The 23948-nt window shown below is 56.3% G+C and overlaps 6 protein-coding genes across 6 annotated transcripts; 5 read left to right on the forward strand and 1 right to left on the reverse strand.

The window, feature by feature from the left end:
- The first annotated feature begins 24 nt into the window (after positions 1–24).
- On the forward strand, positions 25–692 carry K437DRAFT_42943 (uncharacterized protein). The gene has a single exon (XM_013384826.1). The coding sequence runs from the start codon at positions 202–204 to the stop codon at positions 616–618; it is 417 nt and encodes a 138-aa protein (XP_013240280.1). The 5' UTR covers positions 25–201; the 3' UTR covers positions 619–692.
- A 1815-nt stretch (positions 693–2507) lies between these two features.
- Positions 2508–4285, forward strand: K437DRAFT_270938 (uncharacterized protein; the record flags this gene model as incomplete). The annotated part of the gene is made up of 4 exons (XM_013384827.1): positions 2508–3452; positions 3520–3886; positions 3962–4189; positions 4257–4285. The coding sequence occupies 4 exons, from the start codon at positions 2508–2510 to the stop codon at positions 4283–4285; spliced, it is 1569 nt and encodes a 522-aa protein (XP_013240281.1).
- A 6276-nt stretch (positions 4286–10561) lies between these two features.
- Positions 10562–11724, forward strand: K437DRAFT_43008 (uncharacterized protein). Its single transcript, XM_013384828.1, has one exon. The coding sequence runs from the start codon at positions 10706–10708 to the stop codon at positions 11663–11665; it is 960 nt and encodes a 319-aa protein (XP_013240282.1). The 5' UTR covers positions 10562–10705; the 3' UTR covers positions 11666–11724.
- Positions 11725–11787: 63 nt separating this feature from the next.
- Positions 11788–11994, forward strand: K437DRAFT_218104 (uncharacterized protein; the record flags this gene model as incomplete). The annotated part of the gene is made up of 1 exon (XM_013384829.1): positions 11788–11994. A coding segment is annotated over one exon (207 nt), but the record flags the coding sequence as incomplete, so codon positions are not given.
- Positions 11995–12967: 973 nt separating this feature from the next.
- K437DRAFT_259893 (uncharacterized protein) lies at positions 12968–15502 on the reverse strand. The gene has a single exon (XM_013384830.1). It carries the CDS (start codon positions 15361–15363, stop codon positions 13024–13026), a length of 2340 nt encoding a protein of 779 aa, XP_013240284.1. The 5' UTR covers positions 15364–15502; the 3' UTR covers positions 12968–13023.
- A 698-nt stretch (positions 15503–16200) lies between these two features.
- On the forward strand, positions 16201–23916 carry K437DRAFT_270941 (uncharacterized protein; the record flags this gene model as incomplete). Its single annotated transcript, XM_013384831.1, has 5 exons — positions 16201–16639; positions 16710–19441; positions 19522–22143; positions 22204–22761; positions 22825–23916. The coding sequence occupies 5 exons, from the start codon at positions 16201–16203 to the stop codon at positions 23914–23916; spliced, it is 7443 nt and encodes a 2480-aa protein (XP_013240285.1).
- Positions 23917–23948: the final 32 nt, after the last annotated feature.

Raw genomic sequence — 23948 nt, forward strand, 5'->3', positions numbered from 1 at the left:
TTTCAGCGCCACTCGCTGTGAGAGTTTCAAGGCCAACTCGAGCGTAAGGACTGCATATGTTCCCGCGCTCGGGGCTGCGCCTGGCGGAAGCATGCTTGGAAGTACAACTTGTCAGCGAAAGAGGACCACGGGATACGCTCTGAAGACCGTGTTACTGAGGAGTGGCAGACATTCGCGATCAATGTCGCCAATCTGCTGGAGATGCCGCTGAAAGAACATGGCACCCTTAAGTTTAAGTCATTGCAACGCACTCCGAACCCAGAAGAGGATGTACTCAAAACAGCGTCGAAATGTTTCATGGGCTACGTTGAGCATACATGTGGGCTCAACAGCCAAAGCCGTGTGCAATCTCACCGTACATATTGTGAGGAAGCAGATGCAGAAAGTGGAGCCGACGGTGGCGACGATATCGTAGACACCGCTGCAGCGCAGCCAACGATGGCAAGAATGTTGACAGGACATCATTCTAACAGACGATGTAGTCCATTTATGAATCAAAAGGATCTGGTGTGCCTTCGTGCTTCATCCACCCTTCCTGCTAGTCCAGGGTTCGCTCTGGTTGTTCTGTGCGACCAGCGTTTCGGGGTTTCCACGTGTGTCCGATGTAGAAGCCAGTGAAATATGCAGATGTGTGTTCCATACGACGCCTGCGAAAACGTCAGTGCGTGACATGTATCCAATGCAACGGTACAGGCTCTAGCCTGCGGCAAGTGTTTCAGACTTCTAGTGTCACTTGGCCGCTTCTCCTGAGACAATTGAGGGAGATGCAGAGCGCTGACTCGCTTTAATTATAACAACGGGGGTGCCTTGCTCTCTCAAGTGTTCCGTTCTGGTTGAAGAAAGAGATCGTTTGTTATGACCCTGTGGAACTTCGGGAATGATTTTATTCTTTGCGCACCTACCTTATACGGCCTGCGCTCACGGCATCACGCCTCTGACGATCCCACGCCTTAGGTACGGCATCTCCCAGCGCATCAGCTCGGCTGTGTACAACCAGTGTGCAAATATATGCATGACAAATAGGTATCGATCCCCAGTCCCCGACCCAGTCTCTTTTAATAATTGCATACCAATTAGGAAGGGGCGCTCAAGCGCTTGGCGTCCGAGATGCCTCAGAACAGTGATCTGTCGACTCATCGTAACAGGTCGAGAGTCTAACCTACGAAATCAATGTAATCCTTTTGTAATAAGCCCTGCTGAAGCTCTCGCGATTATCCAATAACTGAATCTACATACAAACCTAACCGCAATAGTCAATCGAAGCCCACGTCCCCGGTTTATTGATGAGAATCACAATGGTAAACTACCTAGCAGCGCCTCCAGCGGCCATGGCAGGCCAAGCCAGTCACCACTTATCACCACATTGGACTCACACTTTATGTAAATATATACAGTACGACAAACAAGCACGAGTGTTCCGGGAGATAACATTGAACATGTAGCCACTTTTTAATACACACTGCCATGAAATTTCACTACATGTTACAAAAGAGCTGTCAAAAGGGGCTGTGGACGAAGGGCCAAGGGACTGCAGTACAGCACCGGGCCAGCTAGTCAACAGCACATATTATATACGAGATGGCTCATCAGGTGCTTGGCAGTCTGTACACTCTACAGCCCACCGGATCCGCCACAGAGGTCCGTCAGGGTATTAGGCTCTCGTCACGAGGAAAAAGGCAATGTACCCGTGCATAGTCCCGTGCATAGTTGCATACATGGCCAACAATGTCGGACGAGAACAAAGGAAGAAGGGGAAACCGAAAAGGAAAGCCGGGCATTGATTGTAGCAGGACACCGGCGCTCAGGCCTTAGGCATAGAACTGGACGACTGATGTGGACGAACATATTTTCATGGTGTTCCATGTACATAGTGACCTACCAAAACGGCTTTGTTCGTGTCCCATGACGTCTTTTGATCCAGCATCCCGGAATAAAATGGCGGCACTCTTTAACGCTCCCGTGTCATCTCAGTCTCTCTGCTTTCTTCCAGGGTCCTTCCAGACCCCATCGTCTCATCATGCAAAATTTTCGACCCCGAAATTCGGGAGTGCGTCAAAATGTCCAGAGAGGTGCGGCTCGATGTGCGCAAAAGCCGAAAACCTACAGAAACCCGCTGCAGCGGGTGGGCCCAGCGTCTGTAAGGGCTGGGGGGGCTCTTGGGACTACTGAACACGCGGTAGCGAGCGAGACACAACCCTAAGAGCCTCGAGATTGGATAGGCTCGCTCGTCGTGACTAGGGAGGCAAGTGACTCAAACCCTATTTGGAGCGTTCTGCGTGTTGAACTCAATCATGCTCGCTGACCTGTGTGAGGGCGCGAGCATGACATCTCTCTCCAGAGTCCAATTCCTTCTAAGCACGCGCTTGAGTGGCCTTCTTTGTCTCTACTTGCACACCACCCAGGAGTCTTGGTGCCTCAGGCATCCAGGCGCTTTGGTACATTCACAGGTGGGACCGCATTCACTCAACCCAGAGACCAGTGCCACCGTCTTCGTGATGAGCAAAATCATGACGGCTGACGACGCCATGTATGAGGATCCAGCGTACGACGCGGAGCTGACACTCGACGCGGAGATGGAAGAGGATCACGCGGCCATCGCAAACAACCCTCCAGCGCATTTGGCCCTAGAGCCCATGGAACAGCTGACGGAGGCTGAGGCAGAGATGGCTGATGTGGAAGATGCAGAAGTAATCGATACTTCTATCGTGGAGGTGGGACTGGAGGAAGCGGCCATGAACTCAGAAGCTCTGCGGCACAGTGCGGTTCTGGCTAAGGAGGAGGAAAGTGGAAGCGCGACGGTGACGGATGCAGCCACCGTCCCTGTGATCCCTGCTGAATTTTCGGCGAATGTGATCGACGGAGATTCTGTGCAGACTACAATGGGCGTTAATGCATTGGACGCGTCCTCTAGACCCCGCTTGTTGTCTTCCGAGCATTCTCATGACGACGGGCATCGCGCAGATAGCGACCAGCCGCTAGCCGATGCGCAGGATGCAAAGGCAGCCATTGTTCTCGAACAAAAGGATGCGCCCAGCGAAAATGTTTCCAAAAGTGCGGAGGAAGGGGCCGAGGGAGATGCGGATCAAGATCGCCATGCCGTTACCGAGGACACCTCACAAGGCGGCAAGTCTGAAATGGAATCGCAGGGTGTTCAGGACGATCACGATAATTTCCCTGCCATCCGTCTCACCTTCGACGGCCACGGCTTTGTCATCCAGTGTGGTGATCGCGAAGGCGATCTGCTGTCGTACGTACCGGCTCCAGGGACATCCAAAGAATCGGCCGAGGCGAGGACAGTTGCACCTGGAATCAAGGTTCCCGAAAACCTATACCTACAGCCACTGGAGGCACTCTTTCAACAACTACGGCTCGCAGAGGCGCTGGGAGAGTTTCTCGAGGACGACACTGAGCTCATCCTGTCGTTTCCGGATCTTGACCTCATCATACCAGAAGTGAGTCATTCCGCGTTTCATTTACCGGAAGAACATTGTTTGCTGAAGTCTTCTTGCCTCTTGCTAGGACAATATTTACGCCAGAGAAGTCACCCTCGAGGATATTCATAATCTGCACGTAGGCTGCGGACTGGAGCACAGTCTGCACATCCTAGTGACCGAAGGCCCACGCTTCATCAATCGCTTCAATTCACTTTCGGCTCAAGCCGATGCTTTCACGGATTCGGGAGAGATGGCGACGCAGACGAACGGCAAGCTTGCAGCTGAAGAGCAAGAGCAAGTATACCTACATGGACGTGTCGTTTCGTCCACGCAAGGGTCATCGGCAGCGGCGGGCGAAGAGCCGGACGAGTCAAGCAACGCAGAGCATGTGTACGAGACAGTGGGAAATGAAGCGAACGAAGTTGAGGACGATGCCGCAGTGAATGAAGTCGGTGCGTGCGTGGGCGCTTCTTATGGTGTCAGCTTGATTTATGTGCTGACAAAGCTTCTGTTGGCTGGGCGCAAAGACCCTGGTGAGGAGGTGATCATCGATTATGACGAAGCTGAGCACGAGGCGGGAGGCCCAGAAACCACGGCGGCAGACGTGGAAGCCTCCAAGGTGTCTCGGTCCAATATTGAGGGCCATACTGAGGTGAACAGCAGCGTTGACAACGGCGATGCTGAAGAGCCTGCCACGCGCAAGCGTCACGCACAGCCGACTACCGAAGCAGGCACCGATGCTGAAGACATTGAGGGTGAGTGCGCTTGTGCGTTGCTTTGCGCCGCAAAACCAAGCATTTGACTGACGTCAATGCTCCAAAGGGAACGCGAAACGTGCGAGATCAGACTGATGAGAAGCTGATCTCGGTGCGCCGTGACAATTTTGCGCTGGGATCAGCCAGCCATCCGGCACTTCTCCGAACACTTCACCTCGTCTAACGCCTCCGCACACCAGGAGGTCCTTATATAAGCATTTTTCTGCCAGAAAGTGTCTCTTGAAACCGTCTCTCCGCCTCTTTCAACTTATGAAAGCCCTCTGTTAAGCCAGCAATCTGCGGCATCCTCACACCGTGATCGCATGGCACATACAATTCGACATGCAGCTCACCGTTAGCGGCAATGTCTCGAATCACACAAAGATAACCATCTCAGCCTTTCGGGATGCACGTCGTATTCGTTGGCCGTTCTAGAAAGTGAAGCTAGCACGGTGGAGAATTAGTTCAGCATATCACCAGCCCGCATCGTTTCGCCACGCCGTTCCACAGCAGAGCAATGTTGCTTTCGACTGTGCTTCTATACGCCTTCTACATCGCTCCATCGCCTCTGCAAGCGTTGATATCGGTCACTTTAGGATCCTACGAAAGGCTTTCTCGGGTAAGTCCTCGAGTGCCGTACTGACCTTGCTCCCGAAATTCTCGTCAGAGGTTCTGGAGTTGTGCGCAAGGGAATGCAGCGGTCTCCATGCTGTCGATCTGTTAAATTCTGCTTGCAAGCGGAGTGATTGGAAGGCGGCGGATCTTGTTGACTGTGGGAATCATCTGTAGCATACTTTGCAGCCCAGCAGAAGTCATAAAAGATCGATGTCGTAAAACTGCGCACTGTATGCAGAGCACCGCCAAACCCCGTGCATTCCGTGCAGTCGTCACATTGAACATGGCACGCCCTGGGGAAGCGCGACAGTTGCTTCCCAAAATTGCGCATACATATTCTTCTTGTGCGCTTTGGCCCTTTCTAAAAAATCTGCCCCCGCACAAGAGGTGGCGGCACTAGACAAATGCCGCTGAGGGCGAAGCTACTCCTGCAAACGTACCAACATTGATCGTTTATGATTCGCACGTACTCATCGCCCCCTTTCAGTGGGTGCGCTACAATGCAAGGTTTGTAATGTAACCGCGCAAATGCTTCGAGCTGCCTTGGTCTCCGCAGGTCGCAGAAACTACAACAGGCTCCAGGAGAGAAGCCCCACAAACGTTCGTCTTGCCTGAAGCAAACCTTCTCGTGTTCTGCGTGTTCCGATGCGGCTGGTCTGTCCCTCTCTGAAGGTTGCTGTCACTAGCGGGTGTAAGACCGCACCCACAGGGGAGAGCATCAATGGCGCGAGGGCAAACGTTGTCGCTCATGTTCCCCTCCGTCGTGCAACGTGAGACAGTGCCCGAAACGAGGTTTGCCGGGCCCCGGCCGGTAGAGTAACTGCGGCTCGATTTCTTGGATCACGTCTAATATCTTCTCGTAATTCAGCATGCGTTTGGAGGTGTCGATGTCCCCAGTCCCCACAAGGTGTTCTCAGATCTTGTCAACCGCCGGTGTACGGAAGACAAAATACCCACCAGGTGATGAATGGGGGCGCAGTGCCTGCCAACACATGCTCTTCTGCAACACTACATTGAACCGTGACAACACGTGTGGCATGACGCGGTAAAAGATCTGAAATTTGAAATTTGAACTAAAGTTACACACAAATCGGCCGATGTGCTTAAGGCCAAACAACCCGGTCAGAGGGCTAGACTACCATGAAGGTTGTAGCTCGTGGCACATCGTGGCTGTCCGCAGATGGTCAGGCATCGACGCTTGACGCGCGTTGTGTACACTGTAAAGCTCTAATAAGCAGATAATCCTCTCCACTCGCACGTCGGCCAAGTGTCATTGCACAAGATAACTGCACTCGCCTTTGCCACCGTGCAGAGTCAAGACACTACATATAGAGATATCCCTTTACAAACCCGGTTACCGCTGCACGGCCGGGAATTTGCATACGATAGAGCACACCCTTGGCTGCGTACTCGTGCAAGTTTCTCGTCATCACACACCCAGGCGGAGTCCAGGCACTCCAACAAGGGGATACGCTACACGTAGGACGAGTGAGCCGAGCAAGGCTGAGCACCTTTACATGCTTTTACAGAGAGGCGTCGCATGCAAATCGATCCCGTACAGCAATAATCAATGATCAAGGAAGAGTCACCGTGACACCGTGGTTGAGCTGACTCGAGTGGGATGGATCGCCTTACTGAGCCGGACCACAATGTCGGGATGATGGGACTGGGAGGGCACCGGGGGAACCTGCGTGAAGTGGTAAAATGTCATTCTCTTTCCATGTCCTTCTGGCTTGAGGGGTTGAGTAACGACTTCGCCTGACACAGCCCCCCAGCAACGACGGTGGCTAGACAGTACGGATATGTGTTGTTTGATGTGACCACCTGCGTCTTTCGTTCGCTCAAGTGCATGGTACATACGTCTTCCCGCTTCGTGCGCCATCCAAACCACAATGCTCAACGTCATGAAGCAGTTGACCTTGAAACAGAGACCGCAGTTTTTCGGACAGGGTAAGCTTGAGCATGATTATGTACTCTTGCATCCTGGACGAGGACGCGTTTCGTCTCCGGCCCCCCGTGCGAGTGGCAGTTGCTCGTCGCGAGTCACTCGAGTGGCGAGTTGGCGACCGTTGGCCATGCTCCGACTTCCGAAAACATCCCTGATCGTGCCTATGTGCGAAGTTGTATTGTCGAGCCCGTCATAAAACGTATGGAGGGCTTTGGGGATCATGCACTCGCAGGCTATAATAACCCTGAAGCAAGAGCCGAGGTGAAAGGTGAGCTAGTAATCCTGGTTGAGTGTTCTCGGTGCATATGTTTGTATGTATGGACCACACATGCGTCATGCGTCGGACTCATCACTTCACACTGCATATTGCGCCACAGTCCTTATGCGACGGATGAGGTCACAACATATGATGATACTTCGTTACGTCCACACGAGCCAACGACAGTCACACGCACCATTCTCGCAGATCGCAGTACAGGGAGCTTCCCAGACGCGAAGGTCTATTATGTGATGTGCTAGGCTGTGCTTTTGCGCTCGCTCATTTCGTTGCCCTTTGTAGGTACAAACAAGGCGTCTCGCGTCCTGCGTGCTACAATCTAATGTGCTCACCAGCAATCCGGCGTATGCGTGGGTTGGTAAACGGACAAGTCGAGGGAAGGTGATCCTTTCGTGGATGAAGAGAGGTGAAGACGATGTCAACGCGGCGCCTATCCGCCATGTGGCTTCATGGTGGCAAAGCCGGACAAGGCTGTGCAACTTGGCAAGACTCGTTAGATACGCGAAGCGCAGCGCCACACCTCTTGTGGCAACCAGTGTGGAAAGATCATTTACGATACATATGGAGTAACTGTGGTGACCGCGGAAGCTGACAGACGGTATATATATTATAGAGCCGTCAGCTCGAGTATCAGTTCGGCCTTGTTGGACAACCCACAGTCCCACGCGCATCTGCATTTCACTGAATCCATCGATCATCCCACACATAAGAAACTACATAGATACCTCTGCCATCTCTACATCTTCCGTCTCATGATATCACGTGGACCAGTTACACACATGCTCCTCGCATCTCTCATTCCCCAAGTCCAAGGTCCAAACTGACATTCTGATGATTTAAGTAGAGATATCATCTCTATGTATGTAGTTTAAACACTGCACATACATTCACAATATATTCATGGACAAAAATATGGAAAAAAATGTATGATGTATGTACATGTGTAGGTATGGATCAATGCATTTGCCAATTCCGCTCTCGCTGTGACAGTCCGTAGCTAGCGCGAAATATACTAAAACAACGCTAGTGGCCTTCAAACCCCTTTGACAATAAAAACTCCACACAAGTTGGTGTGCAAAAATATAATGCATGGAAATAACGCACAGATTGTGGCTCTGAGCTAGTCATGAAGGCTGCAAGCTTGGGCAGGCGATACAGAATATTTTTCTTCGAGTGCATATTTCTCATTTAATTTATTACATACAAATGTCATATACATACCCACACAGTCAGGGCAGTGGCCAGGACACTTCCAGAGCATGACATTGCAGTTGGTACAATGGAGTCTGGAAGGGACGAGGTCTGGACGCGCTGGAGGCTCTTGGACGCTGGAAGCCGTATATTCACTGGATATTGGATGTCAGGATGCTGGATACAAGTCATGCCGCTCCATGGACAGACGGTGGAAGATGCGTGTGTTTGGCCAAAGGTACGTGGACGAGTGGAAAATGTGGGAAATCGCGAACAAGGCAAGCGGGCCTTTCTACATTTTACCCATTTCACGTTTTCGCCCGTCTTTCGTCCTGCTGACCTCTCACAGCAGGCATAAGCAGTTGCCTCCACGCATCTGACAGGGTGTGGATAGATGATGGCTGTGGTTTCTCTCAACGGATGTCGACGAGCTTGCGAGCATCGAAATGCTAAGCTCGGGTGGCGTTGAATGCCGATTGCTGTGTTGAGTGCTCTGCCGTCTGTGATCCAGAGCTGGCGGTGGTCTGATCCTGAGGTCCTGATGAGGAGCCCAGAACCCTGCAACTCTGTGACTTTTTCGCCCTTTCCGTGGCAGGACAAATCCGTGTGGCGCGGCGGTGGCCCTGGGTACAAAATCAGTGTGCAGCTTTGAGAGCAATTGAGTGGCACAGAGGTAGTCGTTGTACAACTTGCACTTCAACTGCCTGCCAGTGCCTGTGGTGGGACCTGCTGGGACTGCGCCAGTTGAGTAGGTTTCAGTCCAAGATCCAAACTGGTCGCTGCGGTGCTTTTGATGACCCTCCTTTTTCCGGGGCAAGACGGCAAAAATGGCGACGTAGCTACTTTTGCCAGCAGCCCACTGGTTGAGATCCTGTGATGAGATGGAGAGCTGGAGACTAGCTTGAGCTGGTGGCACCACTATAGGCTCGGCCCGTAAGAGCATCCTCCGAGCCCAACTCCCCCTTCATCTCAAGAACACGCGCGCTTCCTCTTTCTTGGAGTTGTGTGTGGAGTCCACTATCTGTTAGTCACCATCCATCCCATCCGCCACCATCTCAAGCCCCCGCTAACGTCTGTGTTAGCTATCTTCATTCTCGCTATCGATCCTCTGCCCACTGCGCCCACATAATCTACTAGTGGATAGCACGCACAGTATTTCGGCTAGCTTCTCTTTTCGGTCCGCTTCACAACGCCCATCTCCCACTTCGGTCATTTCTCTCTTCCACCTTTCCTATCACCTTTGTCGACAAGCCGAAGAGCTCTTGGCCATCGGTCGCGGTTAGTCTCCGGACGGCCAACCCTCCCCTTCGGCTTCGACGTCACCGGAGTGCGCTTCATCAGCCACACACCAGAATCGGTGCTTGGCCGTCAATCGTTACATAGGCGGTCCAAGTCCCAGCCCGTAGGCTGCAGCTGCATCCACACATGCATTCACTCTGACAGCATCAACAGGCATCACGCATCACTGAGCTGTGAGGCCATTCGAAGCGACGCGGTGTGCGGCGCGGCTACAGCCATACGCGTCGACCATCCAGTTTGCCTCCTCGCGTTCCAAAGGCCAGTAGCGACCTGTCACTGCGCAGCCACTGCGGAATCCTCTTGTACCCTTTGCCCGTCAGCATCCGCCTCAACCCCTTGCGCTACCTTGTATGTCTGTCCTTTCTACGCCAAGGCAACCAGTAGCAGCCATCGTCAACAAGGCCTAGTGCAGGGCCCATCAGCGCACGCCCGGTTGCCAACCTCGGAATAAGCAGCAACGGCGCTATCGCAAGCGTCACTTCCACCTGGGTCGCGTCGAGCATCCATTGCAGTTCTTGATACTCACGACCCGTTCGCATAGCACCACAGGGATCACGTTCCTACATCTTCCGCTTCCCCGCTGGCCCACCCTTCGGCGGAAGCATCTCTGATAAGATTCGCGGACGTGAACTGGCAGTGGCGGAATCTAATCTCTGCCTTCTACGCGACCGCAATCGCGTTCAACAACGCAGGCGGTGAGCCGACCGACTTTGTGCAGCTCTCCAAGGTGCCTTTCATCATTTTGCCTGCGACAGAGCTCCCATAGTTGCCCGCAGCGGCCATTGCGCAAGTGCACGCACAAGCGCAAGCGCAACACGCACGCGCCTCACTGGCCCGAAACCTGACTCCACCACAGCTGTCGTGCCGCCACCCGCTTTGGACATACGTCGTCCAAGCATCACAACTGCTGCGTCTCAGCTGATCCTCTCAGACTTCTCACCCTGGAGTCACAGCCACGTCGGTTCAGCAGTGACATCGCTTCTGACGCCCATTCCACCGGCTTGAGTTCGGAGCAGCAGCATCACGATCGCCATCGTCGACGATCAGCTTCATCAACGAGGTAGCTGAGAACGTCGCAGTTAATACCAGCAGTCCAAGCAGTGGCTTGATCGTATTTTGCGGGACGTCTCTGTCCCCTTCCAAAAGCATCAGCGCTTTTGCCATCGGTGCTTGCCTCGAGGCCAAAATGCCACCCCCCAGAGACTCGTCACTGAAGCGCCGTCTCAGCCTCAAGGCGGAAGGCCTATCGAACCCATCCGTGGGAGCAGGCATGTATGCAAGGAGGAATGACGCCAAGCAGGCTGGCGTGGGCGCTGTCAATCATTCGGCCAGTGAACCTAGCTTCTTTGCCGACCCTTTCAGTAATGGCGTTGTGAACCACTTGGCTGATGCCTCCGCCAACGGCGATCCGCAGGCCACCTCTGGGCTGCATGGTACAGACTCGGTGGGCCATCCCCTGCAAGCGGGCGCGCCCCCGGACGCAAGTGGTCCCTTTGGCCTCCATCCGAACGAGATCTCGCGCCAGATTCATTCGTCTGCCAGCTACTCTGAAGCGAGCGGCTATGAGCACCATCCGCTGCCTGGCTCTGCACACAGCTACGTTGGTTCGCCACCGACTTCGAACGGCCACCACATGGCTTCCTTCAGCGGCCCGTCAGGCGGCTATGCGCCGCCACAGTATGGCGCGCCGCATATGCCGGCACACATCCTGCACCGCGCCTCGATTTCTGGTCCGATTATGCAGCATGGCTCATATGGCGGGCCCACTGCTGCTGCGGTCACTACGGCCGGCTTGGCATCCGGTGCGCATGCTGGCGGATCGATCACAGCGCCACCGATGGCGGGCGACACGGCGGCATGGGCGCATGCACACGGCGCGCCGCGACCCCACACGGCTGACGGCATGTTTGGCTCGTTTGGGTTTGGCGCGAATGGGTATGCACCAGCGAGCACAGAGGGCAGTGCAGCGGCAGAGAGCGAAGTTAGTTACGCAAGAGGTGACCATTCACAGCATTTGGTAAGCGCACAGCCCCTTTCCACAGGCCTTGTGATGTGTAGGCTGACTGTATGCGCTCGTCTTTACCCCTATATGCGTAGCTCTTCAACTACCCTTCTCAAGCTGGTGCACGTCCGCACGATGGGCTAGCCAATGGCAGTGCCGAAGAGTCTTTCACATCCAGTGTCGATGGAGGCGGGGACGATGGGTCCTACGACGGTGGTAGCAATGGCGGCTCGGTCGGCGCATCAGCCTCCGGGACGCCAGGTCACAAGAAGCGTCCCCGTCGACGATATGACGAGATTGAGCGCATGTATGCGTGCAGCTGGCCCGGCTGTTCCAAGTCGTACGGCACGCTCAACCACCTCAACGCGCACGTAGCCATGCAGAAGCACGGCTCGAAGCGCCTACCCGCCGAGTTCAAGGACATGCGGAAGGCGTGGCGTAAGGCGAAGCGGGAGGAGGAGCAGCGCAGGATGGCGCAGGCGCAGCAGACGGTCAATGCGCATGCTGCAGCCGCAGTGGTACAGGGGAGGCACGATCAGGACGAGTTGTTTGCTGCGCACCACCGCGTGCATACCCACCCGGCTTTTTTTGGGAACGGCTCCGGGTCAATGGGCCCGCCCACGTGGGTCCCTCCGGCGCATGGCGCGTACTCGATGGGTCCACCACAGCAGCCCTATCACGCGCAGCCGCAGCACCTGGGCAGCAGTCTGAGCAGGCCAGGCGCCATGCAGCCACCTCTGAATACAACCAGCGCTGTTGTAAACGGCGGCAGCGGGAGTGCTGGAGGTGTTGGAGAATACGCTCCGCCCTCTGGCCTTGGCGGGCCGCCGCCTGGTCAGTATTACGCATCCAGCGCGCCGCAGCCGGCAGCTGAAATTGATCACAGGCCGTACGTTCCGCCGAGCGCTGGTGGGCTTGGAGCCTATCTGATGGCGCACCGGGGCAGCATCTGAACAGAGCATATTCTCGGAATTTGCTCCAACAGCCCGCAGCACCTATCAAGGCGCAAGATCATCCAAAGCATTTCCATTCAAAGATACCTCAGCAAACACATGATCTTTTGATCTTTCACTCACGCCTCGACTTCGCCCTGGCATGAAGTGTGCTCTCGCTTTCCTCTTATTTCTCTTGCACGCGCATTTTGCACGCTACCTGTGCTTTCTGTTGTAAACATTGGCTGGCAGGTCGGGACCATTGGCGTTGATCGCCTCGAGTCGTCCGGGCAGGTTCTCCTTCGATCTCTTCTTTTTCTTGGTGCTTGCAAACTTGCAGTTTGCCTCCCGCGCTTCTTGCCTCCGTGTTCGACCTTTTCTCCGGGGCCACGTGCAGGAAGGCTGTTGGTCACCAACTAAGCAAACCAAGTATGTACTTTAACGAACCGCAAAAGCTGATGCATACGGGAATTTGCAAAGAACGCTATAGTGTGCATTGTATGCTTATTGCATTGTTCGAGAAACCTGCAGTACATTGCAAAGCAGCAAATTATGAAGAGATAACCCAGCTCAGGCTTTCTTCTTACGCTTGATTGAAAGCGTGTTGATCTTGTTGACTGGTGCGCCTCCAGCTCCTACTATGCCTGACGCTTGCTGCGCTCCCTTGGCCGCTTCATGCAGTGCTTTTGCATGCTCCAGCACGTCTTGCGAGACGGAAATGAGCTGGACCTCGTCCCAGATGATACCTTTGCCGATCTTCTGCTGCTGTGCATGCGAATCGCTAGCAGTTGACTCCCCAACTGTAGCGGCTGCCGCAGCAGCTTGCAGCAACCCTTCACCTTTGCGCTTGAGCAGCCTGCTGACGGCTTGGTCCCACTTGCGCGTAAGCTCGATCGCATCGGCCGACTTGCCCCAGTTGTTCTTGTCCAGAAGGAGCATCTTCAGAATCAGCTCGGAGAGCAGCGCCTCGGGAACAGAGCCAAGCGTGCCGCGCCATCCTGTGAGCGGTGTCTGCATGCTGCGTTCTTGCCTTTCCTTCCCAGCAATGCCCTCCTCCATATTCTTCTCATGCACGGGTCTGTGTCCATTGACCTTTGTGGCAGCTGAAGGCGGCTCCCCACGCGTGAAGAGAGCGACGAAGACTCCTACCGCGTTGCCAGAGCAGCATTCTTGCCGGTAGCCCATGCGCTCCCAGAACTCATCTACAGAGATGGCGTCGAGCGCGGCGCGTTCCGTCAGCGCGAAACGTTGCTCGGGCGGGAGCGCTGAGGCTGCACTGTTGATGTCTCTCCTGTTGTTACTTGTCAATGCTGCAGCGTCAGGCGGTGCAGCAGGAACAGCAGCAAAGTCTGAGACAGAGATGCCGCTGTCGTCTCCCGCCGACTCGGTCTCTTCTCCGCCAGCCTCGAGCTTGCGTCGCCTCTGAGGCCGACTAGCTGCTGCCTCCTCCTCCGCACCCGTTGCTATTCTCTTACTTCGGTCTGCGTCTCGCGCCGCAGCATCCAGCTTCTGTAACAGCGCTCGCACATCACCGCTGACGAAGCCGGCGTGCTCGTGTGCATCTCGCACGATTTCGTCAATGAAGCGCCCCTTCGGATCGTCCTCGAAGCGCGGGATGAGTGTCGCAATTGAATGTTGCCTCTTTGCACTTGCTGGTACTCCAACTAGGCCTTGCGATGCAGCGGGAGATAGCGCTCTGAGCGATGCAATGGTCGAGCTGCTGCGTAGGCTCCCAATGGGTACGTGCGCAGGTGGCACGCCAGCGTGATGCAGCGGTAGAGGGTAGCCTGCTGGGTTATCCGCCGTTGCGTAGGCGCGCGAATAGGGGTGGCCGTAGTTCCACTTCGCTCGTTGGAGAGCGGTGGCGACAGACGTAGCCGCGGAAGCTTTGGGGGGAAGAGGAATGAGGTCGGTAGATTCGACGGCGCTGTAGCCTGGAATGAGGTAGAACGTATCTACGCGGGTCGCGGTGCCTGCCACGTTCACATCCGATGATGATTTTTCCGGCTCTCCATCGCTGTGCTCCGCCGGCGCCGGCAGCTGTGCATTTGCGACGACATCGCTGACGACGGACCGCCACCACTTGATGAGTGCTGCATCGCTCAGAACGTGCTTGCGGGTATTGTCCGGACTGCTGGGGAATAAGTAGGCGGCTTGTGCGCGCGCAAGAATGTGCAGGCTCAGGTGGTCGATAGCGAATTCACCTTGTTCCCGGGAGAAGGAGGGCGATGGATGGGAGACAGGAAGACGCCAGTGAGCAAAAGAGGTGAAATAACTCAAGAAGGAGTGGGTGAGGAGCTTGACCAGTGTCGTTGGCACAGGTGTTGGTGTTGCCCGCCCTTGCGCGGAGTCCTGTTGCCTCTTAGCGAGCACGGCGGAGATGAACGGACGTGCATCCTTGAATACCGGGTCAATTATGCCAGGAGGTGCGTAGCCTGTCGTGTCCAGTTTGGACACGTACAGCACAGCGGAGCGGTGGTTGGGGAGCGTGTAAAGGAAACACTCAAGGGCGTAGATGAGGCGAGAGCCTCCTTCTCCCACCTTCTCGTCCCCCTCCTCCCAGCTGGCAGAGAGAAAGACTTTTTCACACCACGCCTCAGTCACATTGGCCTCCAGCCAACCGTTCTTGCCGTCAGGTCGGAGGGGATGTACGTGCGCGAGCGCGTAGAGCTCGCGCGCAGGCCGCGGCGCACCGAAGAGGACATGCAGCTTGACGCGGCCCGACTGTCCCAGATGCAGCACGGGCGCCGAGGTACGTAGCGAGTGGAGAAGGTGCTGCAGCAGGGCGGGGGCCGAGGGCGACGAGGTACGAGCCGAACTGCTCGCTAATGGAGCTGCTGCTGGCAGTTTCGCGGACTCAGCCCCGAGGGGCACGGACGCGGACACGGTCGTCGCTTCTTGCAGGGTCATCGTGATGCTTTTGCTTTGGCCTTGAAGACCGAGCTTCCGCGTCTGCCTTCGCCTTCTCCTTTGCCCTGTACTGTACTCTCCTCCTGCGGTGACAATGTACTCGTAGCGACTGATGGGCGAACGTGACGTTGACCGTGTTGTTGCTCGTATGAGTTGATGTGGTCTCATTCGACTCGCTGAGGAGAGAGACTGTGAGTGATGAATAGATCACTTATACGCGCTGCGAGACGCGACGCGACGCGCTTTCCTTCGGGGTTAGAGGGAAGTACAACCCTACTCCAGCGGTCTGCATTAACCCTATTTACGCCTTCCCCCTGGCAATCCCAGCTGCGCTAATCATAGTAATGGATCATCGTCATGCACCCCTGACCACAACGACCGATGCGATGACGGATGGGCAGGTGCACCACGCAGATGATGATGATGGGTCGTCGATTTGGTTAAGACGGACGACAGTACAAACAACTTGGTCGAGGAAGGGGGCAACTTCCTTCCTCGCGATCACTGTCATCCTGCTGGGAGCATGTCGGTCTGCTCAACAGCTTGACCAGCTAGACCCACATCCGGGGGCAGGATAGACATCCAGCGTAACTGGCAGGCAGTCCCAAGTTGTACTCACTCCCAGGTCGCACCAGTACAGTCCGCTCGTCTGCAACATCCCCCGAAGTATGCGTTGTCCCTCCACAGTGCGACTCCTATAGTAGCTGGCAGAGTAGAGCACGTACACTTTGCGCTCAACATCAACGAAGCGTTGATGCTGGTTCTACCGACGTGACCCAAGCTCAATCTAGCCACAACAACACCATCAACAAGGGCCGAAACCAACACATCAACAGCATGGTTGTCACCTCTCTTCAAGCGGGCGCAGCGCAGCCGCCGCCGATGCTGCTGCAGGTCATCTTACCCGATAACAACACAATCCTCTCCGCCTCGCTCACCTCCATCTCTGGCTACGCAGCGCGCAGCGAACCTGATGAGCTCACGTTTCGCCACCTCCTCCAGGCTCTGCTCGCCGATCCCGCCAATGCGAACAGCCTGTCGTGCGTTTTTGGTCACTTCTTTCATGATGCTCAAGGCCATACAAGCGCAACTGTGGAAGCTGGACGGCCTGCTCACGGACCAGCCCCAGCGGACACAGAAACTCTGCAGGGCTCCTCACGCGACGGCACGCACTTTCACATTGATCGAGCCGGCGTGCGATGGGGCTTGCAGGCCGTCGTCATCAGCGAAGCAAACAAAGAATGGGCCCCTGGAGAAGTGGAGCGGATTGGGGACGGTGGGTCCCTCTCCCCGAGTAGAACGCAGCACGCCCTCGTCACTGAAGATTTTTTCTCTGGCACTTTCAGACATCCTACCACTTTCAGCTCGCATCACTGATTTCCTCAACTCGCCCCTCCTGGCATCCTCTTCATCTTCCTCATCGTCCACAGCTACACCTTCCGACGTCTCGCAAGAGCAGTCACACCCGGCGGGAGGCGGCGACGCCGCCTTCTCCGACTTTGTCCTCACTTCCCACCTGCACAAACCGCGTCTGCGCCTGATCGTACACGCTCCGGGGCTCTGCGTGCGCCTCCGCTTCGCGCATGTCCCAGAGATCAGCGAAGGCTGGCAGGGCCGCTGCTGGTATTTGCCAGCCTCTTCCTCCGAGTGCCACGACCCCATCGCTGCGAATGATGGCACACAGACGCGGCTCAAGCGGTCCGCTTCCACCACTGTCGCTGCGAGTGCCAGGAAACCTGCTGCAGGGGCTGTTGGAAAGGATTCTTCGCCCGCAGTTAGCAGGGATCAGGTGAAGCATGTGATCGAAGCCGCGTGCGAGGAGCTAGGCATACGCCGTGTAGTCGTGCAAGGCTCCAAGACCGCACGCGTCGAGTATGCACTGACCCTGCCGACCATCGATGCGGGAACGGTAGACGGAGAGGCAAGTGCGGACATGCGATATGTCAAAGTGCCGACGGGCATGCCCCCTCCGCCGCCACTACCACCAGATAAAGACTTGGGAAGCTTGCTCGCCGAGCTGCATCAGCAGCGCGCGCAGCGTCCACCCCGGCGGGCGCACGCCCTGGCTGCGCTGGATGACCCGCCCATTCTGCTATTCACGCTTAATGCCACATGGCTCTCACGCCTCGGCACTGTCGCGCTTGGGTTCGGCAAGCACGCGCGCGCCGCGCGTGGTGGTGCCGATCCCGAAGCCGCGGCCGGCGCACAGGGCCACCGTGCCGCTGCCGCTGCTGGTGTAGGTGCAAGGGCCAATGCCACTGCAGCTGTTGGCGTCGGAGGCGGAATGCGTGCGCTGTGGAGCGCGGCAACTAGCAGCTTATCGCACACTACTGGCGCGCTAACCGCTGCGGACGTCGTCGCGGGGGATCAGGAGCTCTCGGCGCTGGGACTCCACGCTGAATCCGAGCATGAGGGCGATGGAGATGGAGATGGCGGCACCGGCGCCGACGGTACTGGAGCTGGAGGAACCCTCAAGGCTCAGCATCGCGGCGCAGCACCTTCAGGCGGCACACTTAACGCCAAAGAGGGCAACACGTTCATCAGTGCCTCCGCCTCACCTTCCCCCCAAGCAACCAACTTCAACACAATTCCTAACCACCAAGGACGCGCAAAAGGCTCTGCGGGAAGCACGGGCACGGCAATGCGCTTGAGCAGAATGTTCGAAGGCTGGATTGGCGGCACCGGTGGCAGCAACTCCATTGCTGGCTTAGCAGCTGAGGGAGACTTGGAGGCGGAACAAGATGGCGAGCTTGACAGCAATGTCGGCAACGAAAGCTTTTCGTCCTCTGGCTCCGGCCATGCTGCACCCGCGGCGGCGGCAGTGAATGGTGGTGGAAATGGGCGAGCAGTAGCTACCTCAGGCGCGACCCCGCGCAGAGAGTACAGTAGCACAGTCGGCCGCTCCGGGCGCGTCATTAGCGTCAGCGGGCCGCTCGAGCTCGAACAGGCCCTGTCGCCTTTCTCAACCCGATTTAGCAGCATGGGCAGCCCTACCATCGGTCCGGCTGGAGGGTCGCCGGTCATGCCGCCTCACATCCCGACAGACAGCGTGCTCGGCTCACCTCCCTTCGCACCTTTCGCGCCAGACGACAGCGCCTCCGACCTGGAGCGGCGCTTCGAGGTACTTATTCAGGACTTGGGAATTAAGGGCCCGAGTAGGGCTGCAATGCTCGCGCTGCCGGACGATCGCAAGTGGTTTCTCATTCGTCAGAACGAGAGCGCCAGCGCCGATACTGGTGACAGCAATGGGAAGCGCCCGGCTCAACGCGCCGGCTCAGGTACTGCACCAGCTCCCGCTACATCCGAAAACTCTGAAGGCTGGTTCTCCAGACCGCTGAATCGCTTCAGCATGGCGAGCATCACCAGCTGGTCCGGCGCTGACAGCACCGCCGCTGCTGCCGCAACCCCTGCCCTGGCGACTGCCTCACCCAAGCGCCGCGACGGCGCTCTAGTCGACAGTCCGCGCACGACCTCTTCTACACACTTCGGGCTCAGCGACGGGTCGATGCCAAGCAGCAGGCCGACAACAGTGGTATCCGACACTGAGCAGGCATGTTCTGGCGGCGGCGGCGTCGTCGCGCATAAGACAGGCATAAGCGTACAACATACCGGCTCTTCTGCCGGTGCCGCAGCTGCCGCGGTTGCCGCGAGTCTGTGGGCCAACTGGTGGGGAGCGAGCCAGAGCGGTACCATCTCTGTCGCCTCTGCACCCTCCGTTGCGTCTGCTCTGGCGTCTAACGCCAAAAACTCAACTATTAATCCCGCATCTTCCGGTGTTGCCGGCGCCAAGAGCGCTCCAGCCCGCTATGCAGCGACGTTACTGGCAGGAAAGGCTTCGCGCAAGGAGCTAGTCAAGCATTTGATCAGCTTGCGTGTCACTCTGTCCAGCGCCAAGTTGGTGTGGATCGCCGAGTTCCTGGATGCAGACGGTCTGCTCGCGATCGAAAAGGTGCTGAGCGAAGAGTGCGAGGCGCTCGTCGACGTCTCTTCCCACAGCAAGAGGAAGGAGCGCAAAGACATGTCCGACGTGGTAATCTCGGAATGCGTCAAGTGTCTGCGGACGTTGATGAACACGGAGGTGAGCTGATGAGACTGCAATGAATCCCCGCGCAAGTCGGTGTTAATGCTGACCCTTCGTGACTTCGACCGCATCGTCAGCTCGGCTTTGAGCGTGTGCTTGAACGGCCGAATCTCGTCAACTCGGTTGCGTACAGTCTGCGCTCCCAGTCATACAAGTTGCGTTCTCAGGTTGCCGAGGTCCTCGCTGCGCTCTGCGTTCTCGGTCTTACGGAAGGACATAGGCTCGTCTGTGCGGCGTTCTCCGAGCTTCGCGTCGTGACTGGCAGCCAGTATCGGTTTTCTTACCTCGTCAACTCGCTGCGGTTGTCAAATGATGACGGGTCGTCGGACGATGTGGCTGACTCCCAGAGCGAGACATCATTTGATAATGATCATGCTGGAGAGGGCGACGAGGCCGCGGTGTGGGAGTACCGCGCTTCCGTGATGGTGCTCATCAACGCCATTACCAACAGTCCAGAGGACCTGGAGGAGCGTGTGTCGCTGCGCGAAGAATTCGCGCGCCGTGACGTGAATGAGGTCATGGTCACACTTAAGTACGTCAATCCGCCCGAGCCTCTGGCTGTTCAGATCCAGGTCTACCAGGAAGAACGGCAGGAGGACCTCGAGGAGATGCGTGAGCGAGCCATGCGCATTTTCACTGCAGCCAACGAAGAGGGCACCGATTCGCAGTCGACGACACTTCGTGAGATCGGCTCGCTGCTGACATTGCTCGAGAGGGACCATATCGAGACATTTTCATCGGTGCTCGAGATTGTGCGCCAAGTCACTAGCGCCATCCAACGCGACATCGACTCGCAGCTCAAATTGGATGTTCTCTTCGTCATCGAGCGCTTTGCAGAGAATGCGACATCGATCGACGACTTTGACGAAGGCTGGAAGGCGTTCATGAAGAGTTTCCTCTTCAGTATCCAGCATCTCGTCGGCAAGCAAGCCATCATCAAGGCGAATCGCATGAGCGACACGAGCTCTGTCCCCAGCTCATTTGTCGAAGAGCTTGAAGGGTTGCGGGCAAAGGTGGAGGAGCTCAGCGACGAGAAAGCTGAGCTTAAGCAGAAGCTGAACGAGAAGACAGCTGAGAGCAACACTCTTCGTAATCTGCCCAACTTAACCACTTTCAGGCGCGAGACCGATGATGAGAGCCTGATGGAAGAGTCGGCAGCCCCTGCCGCGATGCTTTCCAAGCGAAATGAGAAGGACACGTTCGCTGGCGTCATCCAGCGCCTCGTGCAAAAGGAAAAACAAGTGCTGGAGTTGCAAGAGGAAGTGGATCGGCTTTCAACACACAGACCATCGAATGACCCTAGCGGCGAGCGGGCTAAGAAGGAGAGGCTCGAGCGAAACAAACAGTGGTCGAATTTGATGGAAGAAATCTCTCGCCACAAGACAACGATTACAAATCTAGAGGGCCAAATGGAAGCGCGCGATCGCGAGGTCAAGTACCTCAAACGCGCGCTTGAAGCCGTCTACGGGCGTTTTCAGTCAGGGCTCACAATGGATGGCAAGACCGCGTTCGAAGAAGAGGAGGGAAAAGAAGGGACCCAGTCCGACTTGGATGTCAACACCATGGCTGCCAAGACCATCCAGGCACTGAGCGACAAGGATGATGCCATTGCAAGTCTCAGAAGTGAGATGGTGGCGAAGGACAATGAACTCGCTGCGCTGCGCACAGATATTGCACGACTCCAGGAACAAGCACTGAGCTCAGCTGAGCAGCATCGGCTTGAAGAGGTGGCATTGCAGACGGACATTTATCGGCGGCTCGCTGCGAAAGATGAAGACATAAGCCGCCTGAAGGGCGAGCTCGAGAAGTTGCAAGCCTTGCTTTTACGCTTGCAAGTCGGTGGCGATCTGGCCAGCGCTCCCGCGCATCGCATGGCTCCGCGTCCGCCGCCGCATGCAGCGCCAGAGTCCAAGCCGACAAATGTGCGTGGTGTGCGTATTGTGACGGCAGCTGATTTCAAAAAGTCCACTCCGCCGCCACCTCCCCCGCCGCCAATACGACGCTCGGGATCCAGCCACAGTCGTAACGGTAGCCTTCAACCTACCCCGCCAGTGTCCCCCCATGTCACGGGGACGAGTGCCTCTGCTACGGAAGCTATGTCAGGCCGACTTCACGCCGTGCAACACACTCTCAAACCGGTTGCGGAAGTCACATCCAATGATTGCGTACCTGACACAACTGCAACAACTTCGAGGAATGAAGCAGCATCAGCACAGTCAGATGCCGTCGAATCCTTGAATGCCTCTGAGATAGGCGAACCTGCGCAGACACAATATGTTGCCGCACCACCCCCTCCTCCGCCTCCTCCGCCACCACCTCCACTCGTGGCTAATGGCCTTTCATATGCATCTGAGCAGGAAGGTGTATACATCCCCCCTCCACCGCCACCGCCACCGCCCCCTCCCATGGCGCTCGAAGCCGCGTCGCAACCATCGGGATCACAAGCACCGCCGCCACCGCCACCTCTACCAGCCCCCTTACTTGCCCCAAGGCCGCACAGTGCAAGCACACCTGTGCCGCCGCCTCCACCGCCTCCGCCAGCGCAACTTGGACAACCTGGTATGGTGACTGCATTGGGGACAACGCCATCTCCACTGCCGCCTCCTCCACCGCCTGCGCCTGGCAGGTCAATGGGAGTACCTGGTGGGCCAATTGTTCAACCGCCTATGCCTCCGGGAGTTGTCCCCAAGAAGCGTAGAGTGAGTCTCGGCGCCAATTCAGAGTTCGGTTCTCGCTGACAGAGACTTTTCTTCTTGCAGCCTCTGTTTTGGACAAAGGTACAGGGATCCTCACTTAACCAGACAGTATGGAGCGATCTTCCATCCTCCATGCCGCAACTACAGATTGAGGATCTTGACAAACTGTTCGCGATTTCTTCCTCAAAACCAGCCGCGCCGGCAGCACAGAAGGTCGCCAAGAAGTCTTTGACAACGCTCATCGACCATAACAGAGCGCATAATATTGGTATCCTGCTTGTTCGGGTCAAAATGAACTTTTCGCAGATTCGCCAGGCATTCCTTGAAGTCAGCGACACTTCGCTCTCCCTCGACAACCTCAAAGCCTTGAAGTCTTGTTTACCAACTTCTGACGAGTTGGAGATTGTGCGGGACTTCTCCGGTGACGTCAGTACGTTGAGTCGAGCGGATCAATACTTCAAACATATCCTTGGCATCCCGCGTCTTGCCGAGCGGCTGGACTGCATGCTGTACTCCAGGACATTTGAGCTAGGCATCGAGGAAATCAAGCCAGAGCTCAAGATTCTCCGCGAGGCGATTGACGAGGTCAAAACATGTGGAAAGCTCAAGAAAGTTCTGCAGGTGAGCGAATTACCTATATTGTTAGAGGTGGCGGCCGCTGAGTGCTCAATGTCGAATTCTTAGACGGTGCTCATCATCGGCAACGTATTGAATAACTCGACGTTCCGAGGCGCCGCTGCCGGATTCCAGTTCAATGATGTGCTCAAGCTGCGCGACACAAAGCCAGTCAATGCCAGTAAGGAAACGCCAACACTGCTCCACTACCTTGTGCGTCAACTCAACCGGAACGACAAGAGTCTAGTCGGATTCTTGGATGACTGTGCACACGTTGAAGCGGCCGCTAGGGTCTCAACACAGTCACTGGCAACCTCCATTAGCACCTTGGTCGCTGGCCACCGCGTTGTCCGCGATGAGATCGAGATCCTAGAGCGCAGCAAGGTATCTACCGCTGGTGATCAGTTCTTGCCCGTCATGAGCAAATTCCGCGACGAGAGCGCTAGCCAGATCACGGCATTGCAAGCCGCGCAGAAGACCATTTTTGCAGACCTGGACAGGCTTGTTGCTTACTTCGGCGAAGACCCAACGCAATCGAAGCCAGAAGATTTCTTCGCCACGCTGGCAAGCTTTGGTCAAGCTTTGATGCGCGCAGAGGTGGACATTTTGGAGTCAGACAGACGCGCGGAGATCGAAGCGAAGCGGAATGCTCGCAGCAAGGGCTTCTTGCGGCAGATTTGGGGTCCAGAAGTCAGAGGACCTCTTGCCGCGCTGCAAGAGACGCAGAGTGGCGAGGCTGCGGCCAACGTGCTGACGCCGGAAGTCACACCGTCTCTTGTTCCTGCCTCAGTCGCTGCTGCCTCGGACCAGGAGGCCGATGAGGCGGCAGACCAATTCAATCCCACGGATGACGTGACACCAACAGGCTCGCGCTTCCGATCATTAGGGACCGTTGGAGGAGGCACGCTTGGCCGACGCAACAGACATGCAGCACGGGATCCATCGCTATCAACTCTCGTGTCTCCCGATGTTGGCGACGAGGATGTGCGTCGCAGCTATGGTCGCGGCCGCGGTCACTTCGACGAGGCCCTCAGGGAACTTCGCAGTGGTGCACGTTCGCGAGAACAGCAGCCCATCGACTCCGGACGGAAGAGTTTGCGCAGACAAGACACGGTCCGCGAGCGTCGCCCCTTGTCTCGCGTCTTCCTTGATGGCTCATAGCACGTGTATGTACTGTAGGATGAATTGCATCT

Source organism: Tilletiaria anomala, assembly GCF_000711695.1.
Source record: "Tilletiaria anomala UBC 951 chromosome Unknown K437scaffold_146, whole genome shotgun sequence".
NCBI lineage: Eukaryota > Fungi > Basidiomycota > Exobasidiomycetes > Georgefischeriales > Tilletiariaceae > Tilletiaria > Tilletiaria anomala.

Bases quoted from the DNA above. Each gene is read 5' to 3' on its own strand.
- K437DRAFT_42943 (XM_013384826.1), top strand. From the start codon at position 202: ATGCCGCTGAAAGAACATGGCACCCTTAAGTTTAAGTCATTGCAACGC.
- K437DRAFT_43008 (XM_013384828.1), top strand. From the start codon at position 10,706: ATGCCACCCCCCAGAGACTCGTCACTGAAGCGCCGTCTCAGCCTCAAG.
- K437DRAFT_259893 (XM_013384830.1), bottom strand. From the start codon at position 15,363: ATGACCCTGCAAGAAGCGACGACCGTGTCCGCGTCCGTGCCCCTCGGG.